Source organism: Balaenoptera ricei, chromosome X (assembly GCF_028023285.1).
Source record: "Balaenoptera ricei isolate mBalRic1 chromosome X, mBalRic1.hap2, whole genome shotgun sequence".
NCBI lineage: Eukaryota > Metazoa > Chordata > Mammalia > Artiodactyla > Balaenopteridae > Balaenoptera > Balaenoptera ricei.
The window spans coordinates 105,752,593-105,772,714 of NC_082660.1; the positions used below are offsets into that span (position 1 = coordinate 105,752,593).

Sequence of the window (20,122 nt, forward strand, 5' to 3'; positions counted from 1 at the left end):
CATTACAAACCAATACAAGCAAATATACCAAAAGATGCTTATATTAACTGGGAAGAATTCTATATTCAAGATAGTATTTTTAATGTTTATACATAATTTTACAGGTAAATTCTAAAATATCACAATCTATCAAAGAGTCAGAATTTAACTGCTCCATTTCAATGCAAAGACTTTAGACCCAAAAGACACAAGTAGCCATCTAATCTATGTTTGCCAACCCAACCGGCCATGAGAGCAAACATGATGTTACTTGACCCAGGATTCTAACTTACTCTTTACAATTTTTCAGTGAAAAATATGCTCAACTTAAATATCATCTGTGTGTAGAAGTGCTATGGAATATAAGGAAGCACTGATGAGAACAACATGTTAAACGTGGTATTTTTATTTCTGGCCCAGCAAGGCAATGAACTCTAAAGCAGTCAAAAACGAAACAATTTATTTAAAAGTTGATTTAAACTCCCCAAGCTAGTCTTCTTTTCCTATATTTAACATATATCCTCTGTGTATATTTACATAATATTTTAAACCTCATATTAACTTATTTATTAAAAAAATAAGTTAAGGCCAATTTAACAGTACAGACCGTCACAATGTCAAAATAGTCCAGACTAACACTAGCTCCTCAAATAGACTTTTCCATTCTACATATGTGTACTACCAACACTCAGTGCCAACGTGCAAGATCTATGATATTTTCTGGCTTCTCTCATCTAAATCAATTCACTCATGTCACCAGGTCAAAGAGGTGAGGACTTAAAAGAAAGAAAGTGGTTCATTAAAGATGTTGTATTAAGCTGTATCTGAGCTTGTGGCTAGTATGGATTAAAATAATGTAAGTATTTTTTGATCATCTCTAAAAAGTAGCAAATCAGCTGCAACAGGGGCTGCAAATTGGATCTTTTGGACAGTAAAATGCAGTAGGAATACCAGAATCATTAGTAACCATTATTAATTGTAACCTATTGGTTTTAGTTTGGGGTGTGTATGTTTTATTTTGATGATGAAGTTGCTTTTGGTAAATCTTTGGTCATTTCTCACCAGCTGAGATATATAAAGTCAGCAGGCACATCTCATTTTCTCTAATTATTTGAAGGAGCTCCATTAACTTGTCACCTCCATTAATTTGCACTTTTGACAAATGCAGCTTTTGAGAAACAAACAGAGCTGATTTTTTTCTTTTACAAATATAACTTAAATTTTTAACTTTATAGGAAACAGAGTTTAACACCCAGATAAAATAACCTGAAGCATCTCTAAGAAGGAATAGAAAAAATAATCTGAAAATGAAATGATGACAGGATTCAACTCTGAAATGTCCTCATTTTTCCTCGCTTTCCCGGGAATTGCTTCTTTTGGATTGAGAGCACAAGCACACTTCCTCAGCAGCTGAAAGCCTTTCAAAGAACCAGATAGATACCACTGTGCATCTGAACCTCATATAAAACCAAAACTAAGTAATAAAATGGCAACTCACCAGATTTCTAAACACACAATGAACCTAAAGCGGGAAGAATTTTCCACATCTGTCCTACTGAAAAATATTTTAAAGGGAACACTTACTTACAGTTAAGACAGACTTTCACTCAAAAGCTTTTCTCGTACAATTATTTAATAAAAAAAAAAAAAAGTCCAGCTTTCCCTCACTCCTTCCTCTACTAAAAAAAGATCACAGACAATACTTTAAAAGAATATTTTATTATACCTCCCAGATTTTGTTTTTAAAGCAATACTTCGCAAATTTAAAAAATAAGATTTTCAAATATTCTAGAAAGATGTCCCAATATATTTCAGTACATATTTACTTAAAATAAATTTCTAAAATAGATATTTGTATAATACACTTTTCAACTCCATGTATATAAATAACTACTCATAGAACTATAATTTGCACAAATTCGAACTTATACTTCAGAACTCGAATTATAAAACTGAGAAAGATATAATATCAAACTTATTAATGTTCATACACAACTCAAGTATAAAAGTCCTGATTAAAAGACTCATTTTCTGATCAATGTGTTAACTCCGAATGTTTCAAATTCATCAAAAAATTATAGAAAGCATTTCCATATTCAACACATCAACATCACTCATCAGCAGTTTTTGTGCCATTACACAAAATAAGTCATCTTAAGTATTTCAGATACACAAAGATTCAAAACATCCAACCAATGTAAAAGTTTATCCTTATGCAATTCCTTAGATATACCTTTAGACTTTCATCTTAGTAATTACATTATCATTAGGCACTTGAAATGAAAAGAAACATAAACTCCTAGAAAAAGAAAACAATGGTAAAATGTGGGCATGCCAATATATTTAAATGTAAGCAAGCTTGAGGTTTTTAATCTTGTGGGGTTTTGGATGTTGCTGTTTGGGATTTTTACCCCCTTTTGCCACAAGGCTGATTCATGAATGAAATCCCACTTTAATATCCTATTTTCTCTCACTTACATGTATGCTGGAGAAAGTGGAGTTGACCTGGATGTTTTAAGCACAGGAACTGGGAATTTCCAGATAGCAGGAGAGCTCGTTTTCCATTTCAATGGCATGTTGTCACCACGGTACTACAATAACAGTAAACAGCGTTTCCATAACAGACTACCAACTAGGACTTCCATTCCACACTGTACTGACACAGCAGTGGCTGCCGCGGAGAACAAGCAAACGATTCTGCCAGTGCCCTTAAACCGATGCTTCCAATCTGTAAAACAGGGCTGCAAGGTACCTCCTTTAAATCCTCCTGTCCCCTAAAGCAAATGATGATTCTATCGTTCGAACTCAACAATAGTGCCACCTCGTTAGGAAAGCGTTGACTGCAGTATATTTTTTTGAAAAGACTGCACTGTGCATACCACACAATGCAGCTTTATTTGATAAAAGCGGCTAGGGTTTGGGGTGGTTGTTTTTTTTTTTTTTTTGGTATTATTTTAAGCTTGCATTACCATTGTTCTACCTTAACAGGGATACTGCAGCACTGCACTATATTCTGCACCTATTAACCTGATTTCTGACCAATAGTAGCAGGAAAAAAAAAATAGACGGGTTTCATATGAAAATGAAACAACATACCTACTCAGAATACACTTGTCATCCTCTGAACATTCTTCTTTTGAGCTGCAACAATACAAATGGGATATAAACCTCAGCATAGCCTTAGGCCACAGCTAATAGAGATCAGTGACTAAATTCGGCAGCCTGCTTTCCTCCTGTGCAAGCTCTGGCCACACAATACAAGAATGCCATTATGGGAAGCGCCCGTTTAAAAAAATGCCAGTCTCTCTGTTTTCCAGTTAGAAGAAGGCAAAATGTAAGAACAAATATAAACTGCTGCAGAACTCTGCACGCTCTTCTAGTAGCTTCTGATTCAAGTTGCTCTCTTTTCCCTATTCTTATTTCCAAGCCAGGATGAGCAAAAATCTCATACATTTACAACATGCTGTGTGCTAACACGAATATCACTCTGTCTTCTGCAGCAGAGAAGTACAGAATAGCGTGCTCTTAATAGCAGTCCTCGGAGGGACGCTATCAACAATCTAATTCAGTGCTGCCCTCCCCTTCTTCTCTCCCCCTTTCCCTCCCCTTCACCCTCCTTCACGCCTCCCCCGCCCCCAAACAGCTCACAAATTGCCTAGAGGAGAGACACCAAGCAGGTGTCCAGCAGGGACCATTCCAGAGCTCAGCGGCGGGTCCGGTAACCTCTAGGGGTTAGTGACTGACAAGGAGGTTCAAAAATTCAAGCTGCCGTCAAAGGCAGGTTGACGTATTTCATGAAAGTAACGGCAAATAGAGGCTTCATCTGTATTGTTTTAAAATACTGCCAGAAAATAGCGTTGTAAATGCCCAGAACGCGACTGGGTGTTTCAAGTTTCTGTTTAAAGCACCAAACTCACACACTTTCTACACAATTCAAAGAAGTGAAAATAGGATAAACCGGTATTATGCTGAACTCTTTATTTTCAGGTTGAAGAATTTTATTTCTGATGTAGGCAAGTCGCCATCACTAAATATCTACCCTCAATGTGTCCTTCCACCTTCTACCTAAAAACCGAATTACCCATCTTCATCAAATGCAAGCTTAATAAAGGAGGACTGCCATTGACATGAAAGCCGCTACCTTTTAAAAAACTCATCGCAGTGATGAAAAGCTCATATTTACTTTCAAGTTTATATTCAAACAATAAGCTTGTGCTTCCAACTTAAGTAGCTGGCTTTCATATGCTCTTTCCAAACGATTCCCAGTTTTTGAAAGATTGAGATTTAGTCCCGAAGAGCCTTTCTCATTTGTATTCAAAAAGCACAGATAATTATTTCTGTAAGAAAGACACTGCTTTCAAAAATTGCAAAATACGTAATTTCATATACCAGAATACAGCGTGAAATCACCTAAGGTAATCACAAGTACCTTCAAGAACACATCAATATTCAACAATGTATTTTCCTATGAAATCCAACATACATGTATACGCAGTATATACATTCACGCATACATACCTAAGGAGAGAAAGCTTATTTTGAAACACTGACCAGTAATGCATAAACTTTATTAAATACTAAATAGGTCTCAGCCATCACTACCTCACAAATAATTTTTATTCAATCTATCAGACACAAACACTGCACAAAAACTCAGTCAAGCAACTACAGGGTTAAATGATATTTCCAACTCTTTTCAGTACCCCCGCCAAAAACCGTCTCACAGAAATCTTCAAAGGAATCAGAGAAAGGAATATTTATCAATATCTTAGTGGCCAAAATACATTTTAGAAGTTTTAAAAAAGTGCCACTAATACAAATAAACTGTAGTCAATATTTTACATTAGAAGGATTTGTATAATAATCTTAATAGTTAAGGAGCAAAAAGGTCCTAGGTACAATTGGCAGTGGTAACTTGTTGGAGACTCCAAGAAGGAAAACACACACAATACACACGCGCGCGCACACACACACACACACACACACACATACTCATCAAGCAAGTTTGGAATGTCTCATTCCAAAGCCCTGAAGCATTCTCAAACATTTAAAAATATAAAACATAAAACAGCTACAAATTAGCTAAATGGAGCAATTTTAGATTTTAGAGAGGAACTTCAATCACTTTCCAGCTTATGAAAATATTACAAAGTAGTAATTGCAAATGTAACTTCTCCTTCTGAGAACAAAGACCCCCAAACCTATGTAAAACCAAGGTAGTTAAGTGTTTTGAGTCTTTATCTGTGAAGACTATTCAATATTTATGAGGGGGAAATAGGGTGAATGTAGAGTTTTCCAAATTTCCAAGAGGGTAACCTCCCAAAACAGGCGAAGATCACTTTATTGCAAAGGTTCTCAAGTTATTATTCTGCTACGAACAATCAACTGATTCAAAAAACCAACATATTCTTGGTCTAATCTCATTTGGCTCCAAAGAAATCAACCAATACCATCAAATCATCTCTTAGACTTAATGTTCAGAACCTGTTTTTGTAGCACTCCAACGGTTGTAATATTTGTTCAAAGTGAAAAGAAAGACTGCTTTCTTCCACCCATCCTAAACACTCTTAAAGACCCCAAAACCCTAAAAGCATTATATCTGATGATGAGCATTTATTTATATTCAGTTCTTTTGTTTTAACAAATTGCTAGAAGTCATTTGTAATTCTCTCTCATGAGCAAACAACCAATATGCCAAAGGCTTTAAAAATAATTCCCTTAACTAGAAATATAGTCCATGAAATATACTTTACACTATTAAATTGCTTAACAACACCATTCCTCATACGTCGTTTAGAAATAAACTTCAGCCAGGTAAAATCACCCCAATTACAAATTAGCAGAGTCCAAATTAATCAGATTTTACTACCCTGACGGCGACTCTAGTAGCAACTATGGAGTGTAATTACCATTACATTCCAGAACTAAAAATGTTTTCACCTACAGAGTGAAAGGAAGAAAATGATTAAATATATATTTTAAATATAATTTTATGCAAGCTCAGTGGTCCCACTACTTTAATATTTAGACGGGGGGGGACCTCCCTGGTGGCGCAGTGGTTAAGAATCCGCCTGCCAATGCAGGGGACAAGGGTTCGATCCCTGGTCCGGGAAGATCCCACATGTCGTGGAGCAACTAAGCCCGTGCACCAAAACTACTGAGCCTGCGCTCTAGAGCCCGTGAGTCACAACTACTGAGCCCGCGTGCTGCAACTACTGAAGCCGGCACGCCTAGAGCCCATGCTCCACAACAAGAGAAGCCGCCGCAATGAGAAGCCTGCACACTGCAACCAAGAGTAGTAGCCCCTGCTCGCCACAACTAGAGAAAGCCCGCGTGCAGCAATGAAGACCCAACACAGCCAAAAATAAGCTAATTAATTAATTAATTAATTAAAAAAATATTTAGACTGGGAAATGTCAAAAGCCCTTGTTCACATCACAGGAAACACTGATTTCATTTACAGAACACTTGGTTTCTATTATGGACAACTGCATAAAATGGGATAGAAAGACAACATGCACAAAAGCTCTTCAAAACATTGTATGAACATTAATCACTTAAAAATACCTGTGAATGCGTATTTCAGAGATGTAATAAAGAACAATGTTGGGACTTGGCCAAGGCCACAAAAGGAGTCATTCTTGGCCAAATCTTACAACACAGAATTCCCTGGTTCCCAAAGTAGAAAGAGAAGATTTGTAGAACTTTTACAAATCATCTTGCTCAGCACCCTCATTGTATAGATGAAAAAACTGAAGCCCAGAGAAGTTAACTTGTCACACTACTAGCTAGTAGCAGAACTGGAACTAGAAACCAAATTCCATCTCCTAGTCTAGGACTCCCGCTCTAGAATCCCTACTGTCCTTTCTTCTCAATGAGACGGTTCCAGAAGATGTTTGTTTCCATATGAAGTGAACCACATTCTACAAATGTCTCAATGTATTCAAAAGAAACAAGAACTACAAAGAGTTATTTATTCCTCCAATTATATGTACACTCAAAGACAGACATGGGAAAGAAACACCAAAAATACAAACGTGTGTAGAAAGACCATTTCCAAAATCTTAATTCCAGAAGGTGTTTAAGAATGATCAGGGAGAAAACGGTGAGTAAAAATTAAGCCAGTCACAGTATGAGAGAAAAGTGAAATATACAGCCAAGAGTCTAATTTTTTTCTCAATGTAAATGTTTCTAAATAACTTTATGTGAAAGTTTAATTTGCTTACTGACTGCTACAGTTTGTCTCCGGTACCACCAACTCGTGAAATGAATTGACTAATATGTCACATATCTGACCTCTTTCTCCATATTTTCCCAACATTCCCTAAGAACTAACCTACCTTTTTCTTGCAAGTTTTGGTTAATCCCGTGGTAAGTACAACTGAAGAATAATAGCATTAACCATCGTTTGTATGAGCAGGCACTGTGTAATCTTCTGGAGTCCTGACAATGTCCCTTCAGACTAATCTGGGAGATCCATGTTATTCCTGTTGCTCAGACAAGACTGTAGATCATGCCAAATCGTGTGCTCTGTTTATATTCTACCAATCAGTAAAAGTACTTGGATGGCAACCAAGTAGGACTCTTAAACCCTTTAAAGCATACAAAAAGTTAACTTCTAGACAACAGAGCACAATTCTTAATACATTCAGGGCTCCTCATTACAGGAAATAGAACTGTTCACGCGAATGGCTATATATACTTAGGTGTGTGTGTGTCTCCTTTTTATTTGTTTTAGGAAATTGAATATCAAATACATTAAAAATTTCTTACTAGATACTCTGATATGTAGCCTTGCTAAGATCAAAATGGAAAATCCTAGACATTCCTCAAAGACAGCTGTTTTGGAAAGTCATTATTTCATCTTTTATAAGCACCTTCTCACAAATCAATTTCCTTAACGGAACTGTGTAGACTCTTACAGTCCCACAAAGAATTTACATAGATTATTGTAACCATGACTATGCCTTGGATTACTGTAGGACCTATCTCCTTCACAATACAAACAAGTAGAAAAACACACTTGTGCAGGCACATACGCACATGTGTGTGTATATGCACAGAGAATTCCTCAGGCCATGGTGGCATAAGTAATGTGAAGGGAAATACTCTTCCGATCTTTAACATTTCCAAAGGAAAATATGGGTACTAAACGTTTGTTTGTTTCTTTGTTTGTTTTGGGGGAGTCAGGTATAGAATAGCAATAAGAGCAGCTAGTAAGCTGATAAGGTAAGGGGAACAAAGGAGAAAAAAAGTAAGGGTGAGGAAGGTAATGGACTGGCTGGAGGGAGAATGGAAAGCCAGAATGGTAGTGGTTCCTGATGTTTATGTAGCACCTTTTATAACCGGGGGTCAGATGAATGAGGTTATGAGGCTAAGATGGGAGTTGGTGTAGAAAGGACTGAGCAGGCAACAAGAGAGATCCAGCTGTTGGGGACCCAATGACCCACAGATTCTGACTACCCTTAATCTCACTACGCTGAAAAAAGGATTTGCACTGAATGGGAAATTCAGAAGTCCTTGCCCTTCCTTCTTCCTTTTGTTTTCTGCAGTATCTATATCCTGTATGGCTTTTTTTTTGTTGGGGGGGGGCTACCCTTGAGTTCTTCATTCACATGATTCCCAAATCCATATGCCCAAGTAAGTCTTCATACATCTTTGACATGCATAACCTAAATTAATTCTTAAGTATTCCCATGTATTAAAAAATGCCTTAAACCCCAAATCAAAGTGGCTGTATTGGGAGGGGTAATGGTGGAAATCAATGATTTTTACATACATACTATCTATATACCTGATTTTGCATTACCATTTTTAAATTGTTGAAAAAGCCATTTACAGAGACAGTTTATGATCATCAAATAGGGATAATGTATCCAGTGCTCCAATAAGAGGCCTGCTGTTAGGACACCCCCGTGCTCCAGCTTTGCTACCTTGCCTGAGACGCCCTCCCCAAACTCGTGCTCCTCCTTCAAGAAGGAATCCCTGAATCTTTATCTTCCTAATTGATCACTATTCCTGGCACATGGGAAAGCACTCAGTAAGTATTTGTTGAGTAGATTGAAAGCGAGATTTTTATAAGCAGGGTAGTGATTAAACAAGAACTGTGTACTGAAGCCAGGATATATCCTGAAAAGTTTTAAAAATGCTGTTATTGATTCTGCTATTACTAAAAGCAGAGTTCAAAGTAAAAGGAATATCCATCTGTTAATTTGATAATTTTAGGCTATAAAGTCCTTAAAATGAAAAAAAATTAAATATACACATTGTCTTGTTAAAAATAAGCATATGTTGAAGAAAATCACCCAGAATACATACTTTCTTAAATAAAATAAAGGCGTCACTGATAGTGATGATGGATTGCTCTAAGGAAAAATCTCTGCTCTCACCTCAAATAATAATAATTTATCTGTTTAGTTGTCTCTCAACAACTTCCTAAGTATCTCCTTAAATTACATTTGGTAAATAAAATAGCCAAACTATTGTTAGAGTTTCTGATGTGCTTGTACATTAAACCTGCAAACTTATCAAAATAAAAATGTATTTAAAATGTGCAGTGTTACTGAAAGAAAAGTTAAGAATATGGCTCTACTGACTAAAAATTATATGCATATAAAGCTTTTCAAATAGTTTCACTACTTTGTGGCATCAACTATAGAAGCAACACTATAAACTGTGCATGAAGACAAAGTAATAAGCAATATTACAATCTTAATTTTTGTAAATTATGAACTATGTTGATAAGAGTAAATAATTTCTAATAATGTTTACCTATAATGGTTGAAAAACTTTTTAAAATAATAAGCACATCACATACCTAAGTCTCAAAAGCATGCCAGTTAAAGAAATTCAACATTTCCTATGTTATACATTCTTTCAGTAATACCTATATTTTTTACAAAAATCTGAGTTGCTGAAAGACCTTTAGAATAAGACATTTTCCTCAATATCCCAATTAAAATTAATGAAATAATACTACTATCTTGAAAAAATCATATTTATATCCTTTTATCTAAAGAGTTATTATAACATTCACATGCGCACCATAAATGTTACAGGCAAAAATGAGATCTAGGTGATTACCTAAATTGTTCCACCTCTTCTCCCTGAGTATTTGTAAATCTTGGTTACAAATACTTAGGGTAATCACAATAATATTTTGCTAACCAGAAGCAAACACTTTCGTGAAAAGCTAATCCTAATGACTCATTGAGATTACACCACACTACTTAAATTTTCCATGAAGAAGGCCCTTTATATGCAATTGCTTTAATTTTGTTTTTACCATTTCCCAGGCCTAATCATTAAAACTTCAAATTTCCTATACATATATCTATGTAAACTATTATTGTTTAAAAATAAAGGGTTTTAGCTATATAATGAATGAGAATATCTTAAAGTCCAAAAAAGGCTCAACTTCAAACTTCAACCTTGTGACCCACTGCCATAACATGGGGACCAATAGTTTTCTTAAAGGTATAATTTAGTTACGATATCTGCCTACTATGGTGGTATTAAAGAGACTTAGCAAACAGTTCAATACCTGTATTTTCATGAGTATTTTGAGATCCTTCTCATTTTCTAATTTAGAGTTCTTCTCATGGGTAATCATAAGTTCTAAAGATTGTTTGTTTGTTTTTTTTTTTTTTGGCTGCGTCGCGTAGCTTGCGGGATCTCAGTTCCCCGACCTGGGGTTGAACCTGGGCCACGGCAGTGAAAGCCCAGAATCCTAACAACTAGGCTACCAGGGAACTCCCTAAAGACTTTTTTCTTAAAAGAAAGGCAGGGAGGGAGGTATAGAAACATTTATACTGCAAGATGCCAAATATATGGTAGTAAGTCTAAATTACAGAAGCTAGTGTGCAATTAAAAATTGCTATGCCTCAAAAACATATTTAGCAATTATGAAAATCCTATGATGGAAGACATCATTAACTCATGTTATATAAAGTGTTCATGCGTTACAAACTAACAACAGCATTATTTTAGATTTATGTCTAACTTCATTACTTGGATGCAATGGTTGTCCAGTGGGGGAAATCCTTTCTTTTCCTCTATCTCATATTGTATTACTAAGTAAAGTAAATGCAATTCTGACATGAGGGAATGGAAAACAGAATTCAGGAAAACAGAATTCATCTTCTAGGCTGACCGTAGGTTTTAGCTAGATGCGATTTAAATTTGGGGTTCCTCACTGTCTTTCTAAGTCTGTCTACTTCAACCAGTAGTTCAGAACCACTTCACGTCTTCAAAATCAAATATATGTTTTCAATAATCAGTTATTTCTCATGGAATTCTGAAGGTATACAACACTTGAGTAAAATATATCTTTAGCTAGCATATATTTATTCATTCATTCCTTATTCAGCTTGACGTAAGTCAGAGACACTTTTGAGCATTTTTATGAGTCTTCCACTACAGGGTCTGGCCATTTTGTTTGATGCTGTCCAGCCAGTAAACAAAAATATTTGTGTTTAGGGATTTCCAGAGTCAACAGTTTTTGAAATTCAGATCTGTAAAGCACAGAACAACATAACTTGTATTCCAAAAAGGGTGAAGAAGCAGCAAGATCGAGCTTAAACTGATACTCTAAACAGGGAACAAGCATTAGCCAATTGATTAATTAGGACCACGTTTTCGCATTTGTCAACTAAAATGCATTTGTTTATACTGAGGCCTCTGTAGTATATTAGCCGTCCCTGACAGTGTAAGATAGACTCCTTGAACTCCACAAACACCAAAATCAATCCACTCACTATGCCAAGACCAAAACCTGTAGAGAAGACGTGCGAGCTGAATTCGCTCAATCATCAGTGAGTACCGAGAAGTCATGACTTTGCTAGATGTTACAAGTATACAACAGAACACATGTTCCCCAGCCACAAATCCCTTAAAATCTAATCGGGCCGACTGCATATTCACATATGAAACATGAGTAAGCATAAATCTATTGCTACCGTTAAGCCTTAACCATCCAGAATCCTAGATAGCCTAGTGTTTTAAAAAATTAAAAATTAAATTGAAAACAACTGGGATAGGTTAACTCTTAAAAATATCAAAAGTCACTTGTTTTTCACCTTGTGGGGGCAATCTTTCTGCTCTTTATCTTCCTCGAGTCTAAAACGAACACAAACCTATTTAAAATACCTCGCAGTCACCATAATGCACAACACCTATTGCGATATGCCTCCAACGGAGATATACAGCAAGGTGTGCAAGCAACAGCTGTCATTCCTCACCCCTGCCTGGCTCCCGCCCCCATAGGCCTCGACACGGAACTTGGATGCTACCAAGAGAAAAGTCCTATACCTTTTTTTTTTTTTTAACATCTTTATTGGAGTACAGTTGCTTTACAATGTTGTGTTAGCTTCTGCTGTATAACAAAGTGAATCAGCTATACGTATACATACATCCCCATATCCCCTCCCTCTTGCGTCTCCCTCCCACCCTCCCTATCCCACCCCTCTAGGCGGTCACAAAGCACCGAGCTGATCTCCCTGTGCTATGCGGCTGCTTCCCACTAGCTATCTAGTTTACATTTGGTAGTGTACATATGTCCATGCCGCTCTCTCACTTCGTCCCAGCTTACCCTTCCCCCGCCCCGTGTCCTCAAGTCCATTCTCCACGTCCGCGTCTTTATTCCTGTCCTGCCCCTAGGTTCTTCAGAACCATTTTAAAAAAAATTTTAGATTCCATATATATGCGTTAATATACGATATATTTCTCTTTCGGACCTACTTCACTCTGTATGGCAGACTGTAGGTCCATCCAAAACGTCCTATACCTTGAAGGCAGATGCTCTCCAACTTTAGCATGCCTAAGAATCATCTGGGCTGAATACTGAACATGTAGAAGTCTGGAAGTGAGAAGCAGTGATCTGTATTTTAAACAAGGACTCCAGCTGATTTTCGTGTCTGGTCTACTCAATTTGGAGAAACCTGCTTTAAAAGTCAAGGTGGCCCACCCCCACTCAAGATGACCCGAGTCAGAATGAGGTTCTGTTTTCTGTCTCAGTGCCTGGCCTTCCTCAGCGTATCAGCATTGGCCGCTCACCAATCGTTGTCTGTCCCCACTGTCCATGGCTATTATCTTGCCCTCCCACTCTCCAGACCCTTCCAGGTCTGGGAGAGTCTGAAAGCAAGGTCTCCAGCTGGCGGACAGATTTGGAGGCAGACAAACAGACACATGCAAAGTGGGAAATTGTGAAGTACAGCAATTAGGAAACAGAGGTAGTATGAGTTACACTGACTGTGCAATACAGGGTAGAAGTTAAAGACTTGTTTTAAACTTTTTCAATGAGGAAGGGTGCCGAAGAGGACAGGGCTGGGCACCTGTGGTCTGCTTGTAGCTCTGCCACAAACTTGTAACCTCTCGTGTTATCCTCCTCATCCGTAAAATAGGGAAGATGCCAGACTCACAGCAGTGTGATGAGAACCAACTGAACTTGTGTTTGTGAAAGCACATTGGAAAATATAAAGCACAATACAATGATGTGTGGTATTTCTTTGATGAAATAATTTCTTTGTCTTAATAAACACAGTACCCTAGACGTTATTGAAAGTTTCTTTGATGACTGAATGGCTTCTAGTACCTCAGGGTCTTTTTTATGAAAATAAATTCTCATTGACAAAAAGGTAGAAGAAAATGCAGACCCTTAGACATACCCTGAAGTTGATTTTTTGAATATATCCTTGAAATCGGCTTGTTTTAAAGATAATTGCCTCCGTCTCCTGAAAGGGGAGTTCAAAAAAAAAAAAAATCTGGTTAATTGTGGCTTTATTGTATGTAGTTCAAAATTTTCAAAGCATACTCTGCAAATATTTTAGCTGTAAATTAATAAACCATATTTATAAATCCTGAACAGTTAAGACCACACAGAACAATTTAAAAATATGTGAATTAACTTTTTAAAAAACCCTTGACTAGCAAACCATAAGATTCTATTTGTTTTTAGACGCTCTCTTAATGTTTCAGAAAGTCTGGAATAAAGATTGACATTGAATACAACATTTATTGGCAGCTGATCTAAAAGACTAAACTAGACAAATCTGGACACAAGGAAACACTTTTCCAGTAAATATATACTCAGCCTTGGAATGCTTTGTCATTTTCTAGTTTTTTAAGCCTAAAGTTTAATTCTTTGCTGATATACTGTTTTGCCATAAAAACCAGAAAGCAAATGGCACAAGCTTTCAGAGAACAGATGGCTAATGTTCTTCTAGGTTCATTTACTACATTTTCTTATTTTCATACTGCTTGTAATTAATAAAAACATATAAATAGACGTATTGTTTCCGAACGAGAAGATTTTGTTTTTGTGAAGTTCTGTCATATACCTAACTCCTTTGGGCTAATACAAAAGGCAACGATGAACAGACACACTTCTGGTACTGCCTCAGGAATGCAGTTTTAAAAATAGAGACTACTACAGAAGCACTGCAGTATATGCTGTCAACACGCTTAAAACATTAAAGTATGCTGGCAGGTGTTTGAGGAGCTCTAACACAAAATTCAATTTATTTACATTTATTTCATTTATGTTGCTATTAGCTTAGAGAAAGTAAACATTACTAAGCACTACCTTTGTCTAACTTTTTCTTCAAAAAAAACAGATTTGGTATTTTTCTGGGTCATCTCACAAGCACTATTGCATTATTAAAGTCACAACTAAATCAAAGTCATAGTCTAATAGTATCTTTAAAAAGACCTTGGCAGAAACCTTATCCAGAATGTTATTCTACATCTAATGACTTGTTATGCAAAAGGTAGGTAGCAAGTATTTTATTTTTTTTTTAAATGATAAATTCAAAATAGCTTCTCCTTAGTGGCAATACTATTTCAAAGTCTACTTTTACTATACACATAAAAATTATCTTTGAATCATAAAAAGCTACAATGGGTTAAATTCATATTTGTCATATCTTAGCAATAAACCTCACCAAGCAAATAACAATTATATATTTTTTGGCTTAAAAATATATTAAAGTATCTTTAAATACAGATTATTTTATATTCCTATTAATATTATTCCTTTCTTTTGTGTATTTAAGAAGAATCTGGTGTGCCACCTTCTGGTAACTGAGTGAAATTATGTATCTTCACACAAGTCACTATTCTTTATTTTAACTTTTAAAAAAAATACATATTTCTTAACCTGTATCACATTTAAGCTATATAAATAAATCTATACCATAGTCTGAAATAAAGTAAAATTTCCCTAGTGATTTTTTTTTAAAAATCAAGCTTTACACATGCTTCCTATGATTTTTCCATGGTTACCAATATGTCTCCTGAATTCTACAATACATATAAAAATTGATTTTTGAACACCGTTTCACAGCCACATATGAAAACAACAGGCTTGCCATTTTAATGAATAAGTAACAGCAGTAAATAAAGAAAAAGAAGTTCTCTTACCAATAAGCCCATTTTTCTCTTAAGGTTTGAACTCTCATCATTTGTCATGTTCTTGTGGATCCCTCTCTCATCAAATTCTCTGGAGTTTTAAAGTTGAGAGCTGTGATGCATAGCTAGGCTCCTCTACATAGTAGCGCACCCCAGTGCATCTGCCTGGTATAACACTTCACAGCTGTGGCTCCCAAAAGCAGAAACAAGCTTTATGTATTCAAAACCTATGCACTGCACACCTTCCCTCGATAGGAAATTGTAGTCAGCGTGGTTGAACTATTTACATTTCTTATCTTAACTCCTGATCAGATATGAAGATCAGAACCACATGAATCTCGAGCTTAGTTACAGTAAACTGAACAAGAACAGTGCGCTCATCTTCAGAGCAGAGGTGGGGTGAGACAAGTACTAACACCAGGAGATCTGACTGAGAAAAAAAAAACCAAACATGTCTATCTTATTTTTTCAAGGGTCACTGTCCTGATATTTGTCATATTACCTTAAATCTTTATTATCTTTAACTCTTCCCTCTCCCAGTCCCTAGTAGCCAACCAATAACTCCTATCCTTTGTTCTTCATCAATTTTCCAGGAATCTAACCCCTACTGTTTCTTTGTTTGTTTTTTAACCAATGAACTATTTCCAAAAAAATGTATATAACTGGTCTCTTTGCATCTCCCATCTTTAATCTAGCAATCACATTGCTTCTAGATGACTCTCTTAAAATACAACTATACATGGTGTAAATTAAATGTGCAGAAAATATTTTATTCAACAAATATTTGTCAAGAACTTGCTACATGTTAGGTAGGTACTCTGTTAGGGGATATGGATGACATGGTGAATAAGACACAATCCCGTGCTTTCAGGAAGCTTCTAGTTGAGTGAGGGAAGCAAACATGTACTCTGACAGCACAAAATATGGTGTAGAAGTTTTAGCAGCATAAGCCCAGGATTCTACAGCAGCAGAGGAACAATGAAATTAGTGCTGCAACTGAGGCTGAAGAATGAGGCATTCACCAGGTGGACTCCAGAAAAAAACAGTCTGTGCAGACACACAGAGGTTTGAGGATTACAACATGTTGGGAGAATCGGGAAAGTCTTCAGTACAAATGGAAGGAGTTTCAGGAACCTGGTGTTGAGGGGAATGGATTTTAAGATATACAGAACCATATCACAGAAGACCTTACGTGCCAGCAAAGACGTTTGGATTTTATCCTATGAGCTATGAGAAGCCATTTCTTTTAAACTCTTATTTATTTATTTATTTATTTATTTATTTATTTATTTATTTATTTATTTATTTATTTATTTATTTATTTATTTATTTATTTATTTATTTATTTATTTATTTATTTATGGCTGTGTTGGGTCTTCGTTTCTGTACAAGGGCTTTCTCTAGTTGCGGCGAGCGGGGGCCACTCCTCATCGCGGTGCGCGGGCCTCTCATTATCGCGGCCTCTCTTGTTGCGGAGCACAGGCTCCAGACGCGCAGGCTCAGTAGTCGTGGCTCACGGGCCCAGTTGCTCCACGGCATGTGGGATCTTCCCAGACCAGGGCTCGAACCCGTGTCCCCTGCATTGGCAGGCAGATTCTCAACCACTGCGCCACCAGGGAAGCCCGGAAGCCATTTCTTGAAAGAGTGGATCACTCAAGGAATTAAACAACTACGCCCAACACGCAAAACTCACGGCAAGCTGGCCAACCTACTCTTCCAATTCACAGCCTAGTTATCTCCTAACACCAACTTCCCATTCTATACCTCACAAGCTTGCTTTGTTCTTCCTCTCCTTTGCTCCAGAGGTCCTCCTGCAAGAAATCCCTTCCCCGATCCACTTTTCTAAACTCCATTCATCCTTCTAGACCCAACTCAAATTGCATTCTTTTCTGTGATGTCTTCCACGGTAATCTGAGTGTACAGTTTATAAATGTTCCTCCATCACATGGACCATACTATGCATTCTTCCTAATGCACATAATGCACACAGTGTTCAAGAAACTTTTCTGACACTTTATAAAGTGAAGCAAGATGGCAAGGAAAAGACACTAAGGCAAAAGCCAGAGCATGAGGGTAAGTGGCCTAAGAAAGTAAACCTCCCCAGACTTCACAGTACACACTAACCTCACTAACTTTCTTCACCACTCTCAAGCATAAAAAGAAAAGAATATGGATGTAAGAGAACTAGATCTGGATTGGGCAGTAACTCTGCATTACTATGCAACATTGTTGGCTGTATATATCACAGCTCTGGTTCAAAACCTCCAGAGAATTGATAAGAAATGGATACCAAGAGAAGAGCTAAATGATGGAGCTGTGATCGTTGGAAGAAAAGAGTTGGGGCGGGGGGGCTGTGATTGTTGCTTTACTACTTGCAGTAAAACAAGAGAATTCACCTGAAGGTCCATACCATAAACAAAAAGAATTCATGAAGACCACAGAAATAGATGGGAGAGTGAGGACAGGGGATTGGATCCAGAAGGTTTAGAATTTCATGAAGTATTAAGGGAGAAAATCCAAGCGTAAGAAGGGTGTGTGTTAAAAAAGGGATAATAGTGTTAGCTGGGGGATTAATCTAGGATAAGAAGCTTTACCAGAGAAACGTGTGCTGGGGTGTAAATATTTAGTGTTCTCTTGCTGTGGAACCACACCCCATTATGCTCAGTGTCAAACAGTCAGACAACCTCTCGTTGAAGTTGGCATTTAGCATTCAGCTTTCTCTCATCCTTTTTATGTATACATAATTTCTTACATTTATGCAATGATGCAAAAACCATGGTGCTTTCTTTCATTTGCCAATAAAAAATCTTTTCATCTTCTTCAACCACTTTATGTTAAAGTGGGTTAAGAGGATTCTGCCAATAATTTCAAAAAGTAGTTAAAACTTGAAAATATTCTCTCAACGACTTAAAAATGCCCTAGATAAAAGCTATCTTCACCTTCTTTCTTGTTTATTGAGTGCAAAAACTGACCACTTTTCCTTTCCACTAACTTGTAAGGAAAAAATTCAAATACAGAAAAAAATGGAAGAATGTGATTTTGGATGTGTGCCACACTTTTCTCAAGAAATCTTCAAAAAAAGGGCAATATTTAGGGGACATAAAAATGATTTAATCCACTGGGTCTTTGGAAGAATGTTTTAAAACTAGGTATCAAAGGTACCATAGATTTTATTTATTTTTATTTATTTATTTTTGGCTGCATTGGGTCTTTGTTGTTGCGTGCGGGCTTTCTCCAGTTGTGGCGAGCGGGGGCTACTCTTCATTGTGGTGCACGGGCTTCTCATTGCGGTGGCTTCTCTTGTTGCAGAGCATGGGCTCTAGGCACGCAGGCTCCAGTAGTTGCAGCACATGGGCTCAGTAGTCGCGGCTCACAGGCCCTAGAGTGCGTGAGCTTCAGTAGTTACGGCACATGGGCTCAGTAGTTGCAGCGTGCAGGCTCTAAGGTGCGTGGGCTTCAGCAGTTGTGGCACGTGGGCTCAGTAGTTGGGGCTCAGGGGCTCTAGAGCGCAGGCTCAGTAGTTGTGGCGCACAGGCTTAGGTGCTCCGCGGCATGTGGGACCTTCCCGGACCAGGGCTCGAACCCGTGTCCCCTTCACTGGCAGGCGGATTCTTAACCACTGCGCCACCAGGGAAGTCCGGTACCATAGATTTTAAAACAAAGAGAGAATAAGCCAGACCATTTCAACATTTAGCTTTGTGGAAAACAAAACAATTGCTAGAGTATTTCCCTCAGACCTGGCAGGAAAAAAAAGCAATAATCATTTTATATTAGCTTTGAACTAGAACAGGTGTTTTATTCAAATTCACATGAAGTAGTTCATCTAGAAGTTGTAAAAGGAGAAAAGAGGGTAATAACTACCTCCTGGTAGTCCACAGTAAGTGGACATTATTTTTGATGATAGGGTCTATATTAATCAAGTATAAATAATTCACTTCCATTCTATTTAAAATAGCATCATCATCGTGTCATCTCATGTATAGCAGTACTCTTCTCCTTTCTTCTTTCATCCTCCTTCTTACAGCAGGATGAGTTGGATGGTTTATAGAGTTTTCTGTTGTGTGGAAATATTCTTAGATGGTATATTTTCAGAAACATTGATCTAAAGAGGGGATGGCCAGGGGTATTTATATTGGGAGCAATTGCTCATATCTCTATAGCCCAGAAGTGTATATTTCAGGTGAATTATTAGATTCCAGTAGTATGGCCACTCTATCTCATGGGAAAGGTGGGGTCAAAAGGAAGAAAATGAATGGAAGTCTCCTTTTCTGTTACTAATAACTCTGCCTGCACTGTCATTGGCTTGGGAAAAACGGCAAAGGGAGTAGAAGGCCACTGTTTCAAAACCTCCCATTCCTAGTTGAATGAGTCATAACCGTCTTATATATTCCTAAAATGTAACAAAACTCAGGTCATACCACTATATGGTAACACAAATGATTGAGGCTAAGTCATGAGTAATTCAAACTACCTAAGAGGTGTCAATTATTCAAGGTTGATGATAAAATATAACAACTCATAGCTTACCAACCTAAGTCTTAAATTCATTACTATTTAATAGCTATAGTGAGAATTGGAAAGAAGCTAAGTTACACATGGTAGACGATTGGGAAGGAAGAAATTTTATCATGTTAAGTTTGGAAACATAGACACAAGCTAAATGACATTCCACAGTCAGAAGGGCAGACATACGGAGTTAATAAGGAAGTAAGAATATTTCCACTTGTCAATAACTATT

General features: G+C 37.1%; 1 protein-coding gene across 19 annotated transcripts in view; it reads right to left on the minus strand.

The window, feature by feature from the left end:
- KLHL13 (kelch like family member 13) overlaps nucleotides 1-20,122 on the minus strand; it is a 389,271-nt gene that overhangs the window by 55,837 nt on the left and 313,312 nt on the right. For 10 of the 19 annotated variants that reach the window (XM_059911116.1, XM_059911114.1, XM_059911112.1 and 7 more), the window contains one exon: nucleotides 13,644-13,709. The exons of 5 other annotated variants lie outside the window; for them this stretch is intronic. In XM_059911116.1, the coding sequence (XP_059767099.1) occupies nucleotides 13,644-13,709 (66 nt within the window). Of the gene's footprint in view, nucleotides 1-2,457; nucleotides 2,721-3,075; nucleotides 3,121-3,627; nucleotides 3,699-13,643; nucleotides 13,710-15,396; nucleotides 15,452-20,122 lie in introns of those variants that run through there. 4 more of the 19 variants (XM_059911118.1, XM_059911121.1, XM_059911120.1 and 1 more) reach the window with 4 other exon arrangements.